This window comes from Anabrus simplex, chromosome 1 (assembly GCF_040414725.1).
Source record: "Anabrus simplex isolate iqAnaSimp1 chromosome 1, ASM4041472v1, whole genome shotgun sequence".
Taxonomy (NCBI): domain Eukaryota; kingdom Metazoa; phylum Arthropoda; class Insecta; order Orthoptera; family Tettigoniidae; genus Anabrus; species Anabrus simplex.
The window spans coordinates 544,979,257-544,992,679 of NC_090265.1; the positions used below are offsets into that span (position 1 = coordinate 544,979,257).

Here is a 13,423-nt window from a genome sequence, read left to right on the forward strand (position 1 = left end):
TTGCATATGGTGTGCTCTGCGGTCTTGCTTTTGAAGGGATTTCTTATTTGTTATAATATCAGCTTTGTGTTAATGTGTCAATCATTCATTTGAAGTTAAAGCTGCTTTGAGGTGTGAGGTTATGTTCTCAGTAACATAGTATGCCATATGAACTAGGGGTACCAGATCATTATTTACAACATAGTAAGTACTTGGAAATAAAAATATATGAATTACAATGTATTGGGCATGGAAGTAGTAGAACTGCATTATAATTGACACAGAGAGAGGGGGGGGGGAGGAAAGGAGGGGAGGGGAGCTGTAAGCATAACCGGATGTGCGTCACTGTGCCGGTGGAGGGGAGGGGGAGCTGAAAGCATAACTGGATGTGCGTCACTGCGGGGGGGGGGGGGGGGGGGCGAGGGGCAGGGGAAAGGAGGGGGGGAGCTGTAAGCATAACCGGATGTGCGTCACTGTGCCGGTGGAGGGGAGGGGGAGCTGTAAGCATAACTGGATGTGTGTCACTGCGCTGGATCATTGGATCATGACTGATTTGTACATTGAACTAGTTTTATTTCCCAATATGGTGTTCTTAATATTTTTATTGCTTGTAAAGGGTTTTAAATGAGAATGTTTTTGCCATTTGCAGAAATTAAAAAAAACTGGTTAGTTAAAATATGATTTATTTTTTCCTAATATTGTCATTACTTAGAACTTCAGGTATGTAGGTCTTATTCGGTGGTGGGTGGTATTTAGGATTATACGGTATATACATTTCTGTTTGTGTTGTTTGTCGTGAATCAGCTGTTTGTACTCGTAACAATTTGGCACCTCATAAAAATGGAACTACTGTATAACAATAATGTGTCTTTCTGGTTATGCCAATAACGAATCATACGCAACTGCACTTCATATTTATGACTCCCAGCTCTCACTTCATTTTCTGCAGCATGTTCTAACACTTTCAACTTGAAGGATGCCATAAAATTTGTTCCCTTGCTCATTTGCTCTCACGTTTGTGAACTGGATGCTTCAAACTACACATTACAGTACATGCAGCTGTGTAGGATGTGGATCTCTGAAGCTGGAGGGCAACGAGAAATCTACGGTGATGACAGAGGATAGCCAAGGTCTAGGCCAATCCACAAGTAAAAACTCCTACCAGATACTGGACAGAAGGCTGCAATGTAGGACAAGTCCGGGAAAGGAGGATGTCTGATCACCACTAAGTTGGTTATAACCTTTGCTGCCTTGGCAGTCATATTTGGTGTCCATTGGACTACTGCTGTGCGAATATTTTTTACTGCTCTCGGAGTAAGTTACTGCACTTGACAAATGATCACAGGTAACACTAACATTATATAACATGTTATCCGGCGTTTCGTAGGAAGCGTGGATTTTACTATTAACTTTAAAGATTTTTTGCATTATCCCTGCTCCCCCACCTCCAGATTCCTTTCTTCCAATATTTTTCTCCCAATGCAATGGAGAAAAATCAAGTCATAATTTAAAAATGCAGGAAAATGGAAGACAAAAGGAATGCAAGGAATATAAGGGAAGTCAGACCAAGATAAAGTTCTTCATTTTAAGGAAAGGGAAATGATGGCATGCACATACCTTAAATAACGTTGATCCTCCAGATAGTACAATGTTCTGGAACAATACTTTGCGAAGGTCCAAATCTGATTTCTGAATGGAGTATAGTAGTACTTCATGTAGTCCTTCATATTCCTCTCCAATGAGATCAGGTCGAAATAAAACTTCTGGAGCTCGGAATCTTGCTGGGCCAATCTGTTGCACAGTAATTTCAATTGAAGTCATGTGTATCCGAAATCTTGAACAGTTTTAATATTGAACTACCAGAATAATTGCTATCACTCAATAAAACCTCATTGATCTAGTAATATATACTGTATATATAAAATCATGAATGCTGCCATGCCCCTTTCTTTCAATTTTAACTGATAAGATACAATAAAGAAAAAATAGTACAACATTGATAACAAGAAAGAAGACATAAGCAGAATGCTCAGGTAGGTAAAGAAATGATGATCAAATAAACTCTTACAGTTTGGAGGATGGTTAATGGTAAAATGTTGATGCTGCTACTGAAAATAAGGAAATAATGATAGATAGTGGCCTGCAGCAGCAATAGTTGTTTGCCTTTTGAGAATATTTAAAAATTTTAATAAATTCATTACACCAAGAAAAACAAAGAAGTAGTATGGAACAGAATATCTTTCTTCTATTCAATGAAGGCAGTAATACATACTCAGAAGCTGTTAGAAAGACTAAACATGATTAGAATAACACCTAATGCAATTAGCTTCAAAACACTGTACTCTTTCGGTCTCTACAATCCTCACTCTTTCTGTCAACATCATACGTAACATACACAACTGGCAGAGTGAAAAAGAGAGAGAGAAAAAATTAATTTATCTGAACTTAAAATTGCCTGCTCAAACATTATAGTTATTTGCAACACGTCTCTTCTCAAAATGTTGTTGGTCTCTTACATTTTGAAATACTCAGCCTCACTAGCTAGTCTTCCTTTAACTCCACTCATTATGCAGCAGGGAGAATTACATACACAACAAACTCACCCATTATGCAATGCAGTACAGTGAAACCTCGATTCTCCGTTTTTGACGGGAAAACGGTAAATCCGGGAATGAATGAACCATGAACAATTTGGCTAAACATCACAAAAAGGAAATATGTATACAGTACTTAAAATCTTACAGACACTCCTAAACCAAACCAAACTACAGCCCCAATGGTCTTTCCACCTACCGAGCGACCGCTGCTCGGTCCAAACGCCTGCAGATTACGAGGTGACGGATGGTCAGTGTGACGAATCCTCTCGGCCGTTATTCCTGGCTCTCTAGACCGGGGTCGCCATCTCACCATTAAATAGTGCCTCAATTAAAGGTAATCGTAGAATGAGTGAACCTGGAACCAGCCCTCATATCGAGATAAAAATGCCTGACCTGGCCGGGAATCGAATCTGGGTCCTCCGGGTGAGAGGCAGGCAAGTTCGACCGCGGGGCCGACTTCAAACATTAATTACCGGTACGCGACTTAAAAGTCTTGATACTTTAATTCAGTTTTACCGGGGAAACTTTGCCGGTTTCCTCTGTAAACTTCTTTCAGTTCAGCAACTTTGATCGGTCAAACTGTTCGAAAAACCTCAAAACATCAAGCCAAACAATCGACCACAAGTATTTTTTAATTCCCTAATCTAATAAAATAAAGCACATTGGATACAAAAGCGCCCAACATGATAGCGAAATCCCTTTTTCTTTAAATCTTCCATTGTAATTTGGTCACCGGTATACTGTTTGTAGTCAGTTTGTGGAAATCTTGTACCGCGCAAATTAGGCCTACAGCCTAAATCGACTTATGAAGGTTATGTTGAACTCGAGAATATTGTTTCGAATGTAAGTATCGATTCTCAAGTTTTCGAATGCATTATATTCAATTATGTCCGTCACTAATCACGATTAAATTGGAAAGAGAAAAAGTATCATCAAAACTTCCGAATTTACGGTTATTCGCGACCTTGACCTCAGCTGGAAAATGCGCTCGCTGTCCAAGTCGGTACGAGTGCAAAATGATGCAAAGGTTTTTACATGTAACGTGCGCAAATAAAATGACTGCGGTTTTAACATTTTAACACAATAACGTGAAATTCCTAGTCTTACATTTAGGACCAAAACAGTAATAGGCAATCCCAAAACCTCCCATGGCTTTATGTATGTAAGAACATCTGTTCTGGTCTCGATAACGTAATCATATGCGATAATATTAAAATACTAAATTTGCGTTACTTAAGAAGGAGCTGTTTAGATTCCTGCCTGAAAGCTCAGTGACTATACAGTGCCCTGAGGGAAATGCCGAAAACCTGTTCGGCGATACACTCGGAGGGGTAAAAAAAAAAAAAAAATCTAACCCTGGACATAATGTAGACGCTTTGCAAGTACGAGCATTTGACGAAACTCGTTCCGTATTCAAGTAGGCCTAGAGCTGTCGAAATGCGCTCTGTCTCCTTCCAATTGTTGTGGACACTCTCTGCTTTGTGATTTCGATTCCCTAAACAATACCACCCGAATGCGATGCTAAAATGGTCCCTAATGCAAGTTCACCGCCGATCGCTTTTCCGCTTCCTCAAATTACCGCAATGACTGGACGTTAACACCAAGATCCGCAAGTATGCGTTGACGTCCTTTCGTGAGATACAGTTTCTTGAAAAACGCGTGATCGAGGATTTAGCGTTGATGGGACTGAAATTTCTGGATGGTTGATACGGGAAATCGTTTCTTCGAGGAACGGATAATGCGGAATTTTTACAACGTGATTTAATTAGGATGCTCGCGGGACCACGTAATTTGAACGGATAATACAGGAAAACGTAGCTTCCGGGAACGTATAATCGAGGTTCTACTGTACTCTATTACGGAGAAATCTATCGCTATCGGCAGTGAGATTCACATAAACAAACAACAATTTTTACTTTATTTAATTAATTCACATTGCATATTGGGTTGTTTCGATTCACTGTCTGAATAAACTCGTTTGAACAAACCACATTAATTAAGAAAGGACGAACAAAACATTTCATATCTGTGTAATCACAACTGCCAAAGCTTTTTTTTAAAAACAAAGAACACTTTTGCATATTTCTTGAGAATAACAAACAGAATGAGACATTTTGCTTCATCATAGGCTGTAGCTTTTAAAATTTTGCATAAGCAACATCATCATTATTATTATTATTATTATTATGATGATGAAAAGTGAAGACATAAAGGCCCTCGCAGAAGTGGAAAGTACACCACCTCTTTACACTTCCTACCATACCAGATTTCTCACACTCTGGTTGAATATTTCAAGTGATCTCCATGTCCAGTACTCCATCCCGCATCAGTTCACTTTCCAAGTACTTGAAGCTCTCTGAAAGTTTGAAGTTCTGTCCCTTTATTTTTTTATAATTCCTTTCCCTCCCCCCTCCTCTAGTCAACACTATTGTCTTACTCTTTTCCACCTTGATTTTCATTCCACAATTCTTCAATAATCCTGCTCAAAACGTCGAGTTGCCCTTGTACTTCCTCTCTGTTTGCTCCCTACACTAAAATATCATCTGTAAACAGCATTATGTAACAAGTTATATGATAGTAGGAAGGAAGAGGGTGAAACCCGGTGCCGAAACATAGCCTACTCCTGTCGAATAGCACCAAGGGGTCTGCTCAAGGCTTAACGCCTCCATCCGACAGACGAATCACCATCAATGACGGTCCTGCTGACATGGAGTCTATGACACTCATCCACTACTGCGGATGTTGTCATCTCAGGTTCACATGGTGAAATTATTTCGACCAACGGGACACGAACCAGCTAACCATGGTGTTACTGTTTAGACTTCAATGCCTTAACGATCATGGCCACCATTATTATTATAATCAAAATATAATTCACCTCTCATGATGAAAACCCTGGGCAAACCCACAACAAGCATTGTAACTGTACTTGTTATTGTACGGAATGGGTCAAAAATAATTCTTAATTATAAGATGTTAAAACACACAACACTGATAAATTTCCAAATTCTTTGGAATTATTTAACTCTAGAAGTGACAACTGTCGAATATTTGACACGTTGATCCCTGCTGTAGTGGCACTGTTGAATATTCAACATGCTTTTATTTCTTCACGTAATTTCCTTAATTCGTTAACAGATGTCATGACAGTCTTTTTGTCGTTCTTGATGTCCACAACTGTGAGTTCAGTTTCATCCATTCATGGGCACAATTTCACGGATATAAATGATTGCAGTTTTCTGTTCGCCTGTTTGAGCGTCATTGCCTGTAGTGTTTGGAAGCAAACATTCATGTGCTCTGCTTTGCTATTCTTTCATTTTATTTCATAGTTTTCTGTTCTGTGCAAGTTATTTACTTTTGTATAAACTATATATTGTTATTTCATTGATTATAATGTACCTTCCCCTGCCTTCCATTTTGCCTAGCTCAGCGGAGACGCTCCGTGGTATGTTCAGACACAAAAGTATGGGTCGAAACGTCTATCTACAATTAAGTTGAAAATCATAGGATTGGTTCTAGAATACATTATTCATAAATGAGAACTTGATGAAATAAATGGGTGGAAAGATTTATTAACAATAAGCATGAGCAAACAATGATAATCTTCTCAAATTAAAAAAAAATTAAATTACAAAAATATTACAATAACATTTGCCTTCACAATTTTGAGTAGAAACATGGGTCTCGAACCCAAATTAAATATATTATTATGGAATATGGTAGTATTATTGTGTTTTTGACGTAGGATTCAAATAAATTAAACTGCGCATGGCACATAGCCTCGACCTGAATCGTCTCTTTACACGAAATATAATTATCGATTCGCACATCTCAGCCTGATTAAACAAATCCAAACTTGTCGGTAAACAAACATAATAAACACTTGCTTGGGACTGGCATATACCCCCAAAAGGACACTGAATTTACAATCACGAGATCCGCCCGGAACAAATTGGAGAGGGAAAAGAACCTCACAACCTCAAAATCAGCACATGCTGTAAATCCCTTGATCAATGATGAATACAATAACAATGGTAAAAATACGCATCAGACAAACACACACAAGGTCAAAATAAACACATCCTGAAAAAGAAAACAGATATATACATTGGACGTCATCGCCTGGGGTCCTTGGTCTCGAACGCAAGACCTCTAGGATTCTGGATGTCAACTGCCATTTCTTACGCACGGCGGGTAATTGCCGGCTAACTTAGCAACCCCTGGTCAGCTGTGGAGAGAAAGTGAACAGCGAAATATTTTTACATGCAAACAGAACTAACCTGCCTTGGTCTAGATAACTGGTTTCTGCGTACACCCAATTAATTCATTGCGGCTCAGTCGGCCAACATCAAAAGTCTTTACCTGCGTTGGGGACAACAGACCTTTCTCCTCTCGGCTTTGAAAAGCATTCTCGTCTTCCAACACAATGTCAGAGAGGTGGGTCTCTGAGCTAAACTTTCATCTCATTTTGACACATCAAACTGTGCCCAAATATTATGCCGCAATCAGGCCTCACATCAGCCTGTACTCAAATACATCATTCGCATCTCTCATGAGGAAAGCCTGTTCTCATAACAGTTTTTCATGCCCCAAATCTAGAATACACTGGTTCGAATCTAGGCTCTTTCTTGGCCTACTCTTGCATCTAAGCCTCCTCGGGCTACTTTCACACGTATCTCCCTGCGGTATCACACACACATATCTCGGCTCTTTCTGGCCATGCATCTACCCTCTCTAGGTTCTCATCCCACACACAGGTACAGATTAGTCTGTTGCGGTATCATATAAAAGACCCTCTCTGAATCACAATTGTGTAAATATCTCTCTGGTGATAAGTAAAATAAAAATTCACCTTTTTAATACTAATATTAAACTAAACAAGTTATAACATTTACTTGGAACTAGTTTTGGCACTGGTGAGCATCATCTTCAGCCAAATACGAGAACAGACAATCGTAAATAAGCATATCATTATATCAATGCACATATAAACACTCTTAATATGTGACTTATGATGCCCCTAAAAGTATCTGGAGAAAACTTCAAATAATCACAATTTCAAAATCTTGAAGTCACGATTAGAACAACACTTTACACAACATTATTCTTTTCACTCAAGTTAGAACTTTAAAAGTACTGAGTTCGACTTAGAACCATAAGATTCTCAAATAAATAAGAAGTCTTGTCATAAATGAAATGTTATACAAAGGTCGAACCACATATAGAGTTTCTCTGTAAATATGACAGCTCCAATTAGACCGACACTTCAACATAACATAATTATTTAACTCAAGATGGAGTCTTGAAAGTCCTGAGCTCTACATAGAGTAGGAAGATTCACAATTTAAATAAAAGGTCTTGTCACAATTGATCAGAAGTAAAAAGGATGAAACATGTATAAAATTCCTTTATAAACATTAAAATTATTCTTGAAAAACAAACTGTGAACAGTCGCCTCTTTTAAATGTTGCAAATTGTTTCTATGGAAACTGTACTACAGCTGTGGATAGTTACTTTTAATAAAATATTGAAATCTAATTAAAAAAGTGGAAGTTGTAATATTAATAAGAATCTCAAGCAAATTTTTCTCAGTTCAATGCAGGCTCAAAGCAATAAAAAGAAGAACAAAGAAAAGTAAATAATGGAAAAAGAAACAAGGGGGAGTAAAAGTTGAAAATAAAATTAAATTGTCAGGTTGAAAAGGAAAGACATACCTGCCAACATTTAGAAACCAAAAATAGGAAGATTTTTAATTCTTGGATTTCATCACATAGGCCTATATTCCACCACAGTCTAGGTGAAAAACGTCAGGATAAAAGGCGTGTATATCTAGAGTTACAATGCAAATTGACGATTAAATTTAAAATTTTAAAATAAGAAAATATAAAAATGGTTACGTGAAAATGTACTTATCAGTCTCATTTACGACGCATACGAATAATAATATTTATATCACACCAACACGCGCAATAAAATGCACAATACCGTATTTTCTCATGTAATGAACGCATTTTTTTGACGAAAAATACAGGCAAAAACTTTGGATGCGTAAATTATTCAAGGAATTCAAATATTTACAAATTATTTACGTGGTTAAACTCATTTGCCGTTATCGTCATTTGACGTAAAATTCTGGTATGAGATTTTTTCTGAAAAGTCAAATAAGGCAAGTTGGACACGTGGGTTTGACGTACCGAAGCTGGGAAACATTCTTCCCGTTACGAGCTGACAATACGACCTGAAGTGAAATAAACATGAACTAATAAAAGTACAATTCATGTAATGTCATAACAATGACATACCGGCAAAAAAAGAGAACTGTCCAACACGAGAAGGGCCGGGCATCGAAAGAGGGACCCTGCTACATTACCCCAAACAGTTTGTATTCAATCTTGTACGAGTGACGTGTCTTTCCACCCTTTTTCTTGAATACAAACGTGCATCACTCGCGGAAATTTTGCTTTAGGCTTTATTTTTCGTTTTAGAGCAATGTAAGGTGCAAGCTTTCTGCCATCAGCTCTTACAGCAAGCACTGCAGTACATCGTTGATTTTTGCTTCGGGTAGAACATACGATAACACTCCATGTCCCTTTCTTATTGACTGTTCGACTTTGTGGCATATGGAAACTTATAGGCGTGTGACCTGAGGTTCCTTTAAGGGAGATCAAATATTCTTTCACTTCACGCCTCTCAATCACAAAGCAATGAAAATGGTTGAAATCATTCATTTTTTGACATAATAATGTTCTTCATCAAAGAGAAAGTACATTTTTCTTCATAAAATTAATCACGCCTCGGCTAACCTTCAAATCCAAGACACTGATTTCATGTGCAGCGGCTATTTCTCATTCTTTAAAATACAGCATTTCGTGAGAAACGGCTTATCCAACGTTGCATAACAAAATCATATATTTAAGCAGATCCTCCTCTGCTTGCGGAACCTTGCTGCTTTTTGGTCCGCGAAATGCTCTGCGAGACCAGTTGGCCGCTTGAAGTGCACTTCTGTTACCGCGGTAGCGCAAGTTGCATTCGGACACTGTATACTTGCGGCCCGCTGCTCTTTTCCCGTATGTTTCGGTGTAACTGATCACCGCGAGTTTGTATGATGCAGTATGTGGAATGACAAACAATTTTGAGATCACAGAATGTCCTGTACCCGAAACACTTGTAATACTAGTGCAGTGGGATTTCCTGCCGGCTAATAACAACACATTGCCATCTATTTGGAATGCTCGCTTTCACAATAGGAACCCTGGTACTTGAGTAGTTGACACCCGGAGCTGCGTGATGGATGTTCGAAGTTTTAGGTGCGACGTGTGTGTTTGCCTGGCATAAAAAGTTCAAGGAAGGACGAGAACGTGTGGAAAATCAGCAACATGATTGCAGTTCTTGGGCCAGCAATACAGACAAAATATTAATGCTGTTAAAGACATTATTGACAACGATCGACAGTAACAGAAATTGTAGAACAAGTCGGAATCAGTTAAGTGAGCTGTCAAGCAATCATCACAAACGACCTATAGTTCCGTAAAGTTTGTTCCAGATGGGTCCCTCGCCTTTTGACCGAAAATCTGAACTTGAGACTTTGGAGGTCTGTCAGAAGCTTACAGCAAGGTCTGATCATCCTCCTTACAGCCCGGACTTATCGCCCTGCGATTTCCATTTGTTCGGACCAGTTAAAGAAGCTCTAGGAGGGTAACGATTTGAAGATGAGAGTGTGGAAGACTTCGTCACAACTGGCTGGTGACAAGACCCTGTTCTTTTTACGATTAGGGCATCAAAAAGCTGCCCATACGCTGGGACAAATGCATTTCCAAAGCAGGAAACTATGTGTAAAAATAAATTGTAATTGCCTTGTGTTTTTGAATAAATGAATTTAAGTAAAAAATAAAATGCTGTTTATATTTGATCCCCCCTCGTATAATTAAGGGATGTGTAGAAATAACAGCTCCTCAGTTAGTCTTCATTTTCAACCTTTCAATAAAGATTTTTGCTTTCCTGAAAAGTGGAAGATATATAAAATCACACCAGTTCCAATGGCAGGCAGTTATGAAAATATATGTAACTACCGCCCCGTTTCAATTATTGATGCCATTGCAAAAGTATACGGGCATATACTGTATTGTATTTTAAGATCCATACACAAAAACCTTGTTTATCCAGATTAAGTGGGACTGAAACTGATCCGGATTACCGAAAATCTGATTAATAAAAAAAAACAAAAAACAAATACAGTACATGTTATATAATCTACTAACATAAGTTGTAGAGTACTTCACCCAAATCTAATCAAATTGATTGAACTTACTCTAACTAATACAATTTCTAAAATTAGGTTCAGAGGAGAACTTAATGAATCATTCTTGGTAACAACTGGTTTAAGACGGGTGATGGATTGTCACCTCTTTTTTCTAACTGTGCACTAGAGTACGTTATGAGGGAATGGTACAAGAACAGCTCTAAAAAAATAAAATTGGAACCCAGAAGGATAACATACATTTGAAGTGTCTAGGATTTGCTGATGATCTAGTTCTTCTGGCCAATGATATTCAAGAAACAAAACAACAAATAAAATCTTTACACAAAATAGCTCAAAATAATGGTTTGAAAATTTCATTTGAAAAAAAGAAAACAAAAAAAAACAACCGCTAACTCAACTTCCGCTTGCAAAAAAAAAATTAAGCTGGGAGACCAAGAAATAAAAACTGAAGAAAAATTTAAATATTTAGGTGAAATAATCACATATAATCTGAACGAGAACCCAGCGTGGCAAAATAGAATAGATAAACTGGTTACAGCACAGCATGTTACCAAGAATACATATAATAAAAAGTGTCTCGCAATAGCAACCAAATTGAAACACTACAAAACAGTTACCCAGCCACAAATTACATATGCAAGTAAAACATTATTTAAAACAACAAACATAGTTGCAATAGATAGAGTACTCCAGTTAGAAAGGAGAATAGTGAGGACCTGTTTAAATAAAAATTATCAAGTAAACAGAGTCTGGAGACTAGCTTCCAATGAGTCAGTTTATAAAGAAATAGAACCTGCGACTAGCACAACGAAAAAGAAACGAATCTCATTCTTAGGCCATCTAATACAGTCACCACAAAATAGAATCAGTAGAAAAATAATAGGAAAAAAATGGAAGAGTAAGAGTAAGAATAATATTACATGGATCACAGAACTCAAAGAAGATGTGAGAGAGTTGCATATTAGAAGATTTAAAATACAAAACCAATACACTCAAAATATTGAAAGATAAACACACTAGACTACAGACAAAAATCAACACACAGAGAATAACAAGAGTGATTCCAGAAGCAGAAAGAAAATTACGTTCAGAAAGAATGACACAGTAGACTATTGGGCTGACAAAAAGAAGAAAAACCTCCATAAATCTAAGTAGTCCTATGTTGGCTAAAAAATTAAAATAAATAAATAAATAAATAAATAAATAAATAAATAAATAAATAAATAAATAAATAAATAAATAAATAAATAAATACATACTTTTTTCCAATTGTACAGAAAAATATAAGAACACTTTTCTTACATTTATGACTCTGTTTTATGCATTAAAATAATGTGGGAGGGGAGTTTTTCTGTTTTACATTTTTATAGCGTTTGCGCGCAGCAGGATCACAAAGATGTTTACAGCCCAGATTAATCGGCATTATATATCTGATCTGGCGTTAAGTCATCGGAGCAAATAATGTCCTAAAATTCCTTTATGAAACTGTCAGCAGAGACTTTATCCCCTGAAAATCTTTAACCAGTCAATGAAACCTGGCGTATGCCATGACGAGCTTTCCACCTTTCCAACCAACCCTGGCTAGCTGTGAAGTTAGGATCTCCATTTTCCAGCTTGCTGTTTAAACCAAGCGGCTTTTCTTGTAAAATCGGTCCTGAAATCGGAGCACTATGTTCACATTTTTCACTAAACCACACGAATAATGCATCATTTAGAGATTCATTTCTAGTCTTCCTTACTGCGGCACGATTCTCTAAATCTTTCGTCATCATTTTAAAGCAGAAGTCCTCAATTTCTTTTTGGTTTTTATTCCAATCAGACACAGTTGGAAGTCCCTACGCCATAGTCTACAGCAATATTTTTCCAAAGTTCTCCTTTGTCCAACCTGTTTAATGCTTTTAATTTTTTGTCCATGGAAACAACTACTTTCTTCCGTTTTGAAGCCATTTCACGCTCACTCAAACAATACAACACTGCACAGAAAAATACTGTAGTGTACAACATGGTGTTAACCTTCAGCTACTGATATGGTCTCACATAGATTACTGGATATGTTGATTCATTCCTTTCCACTTTCATCATCTTAAGCAATCACACAGCAGGTCATTATTGAGCAACGATGTGAACCTGAGATAACAACATCCGCAGTGGTGAATGAGTGTCATAGACTCTATGTCAGCAGGACCGTCATTTAAAAAGTGACTGATGAAGTGACTATGTTCACCGAGCGGCGTGGCTCAGCGCGCTGAGGCACGTTACTAGTGTGTTGCATTCAGAAGAGTGTGGGTTCGAATCCCACCTCGGCCGTTCTGGGAATGGTTTCCCACAGTTTCCCATTCTCAATTCCAGGTGAATGCAGGGACAGTACCTTTGATAGACCATGGCCGAATTACTTCCAATTTCTGTCCTTAACAATCCTTGGTGGAAAAGACATTCAAGAAGACTCAACCCCATAAAAGAAATACTGTACAAGTAAAAATAAACTTTTATTATTTTTGATCCAGATAAACCGGAGATCCGGATTAATGAGGGCCGGATAAACGAGGTTCTTGTGTAATTACAATAAGGCAGATATTTCAGAATTTCA

General features: G+C 37.7%; 1 protein-coding gene across 1 annotated transcript in view; it reads right to left on the bottom strand.

The window, feature by feature from the left end:
• Arp1 (Actin-related protein 1) overlaps positions 1 to 13,423 on the bottom strand; it is a 120,054-nt gene that overhangs the window by 59,169 nt on the left and 47,462 nt on the right. Inside the window, exon 7 of the mRNA XM_067135512.2 lies at positions 1,597 to 1,770. Coding sequence (XP_066991613.1) covers positions 1,597 to 1,770 — 174 coding nt within the window. The remainder of the gene's footprint in view (positions 1 to 1,596; positions 1,771 to 13,423) is intronic.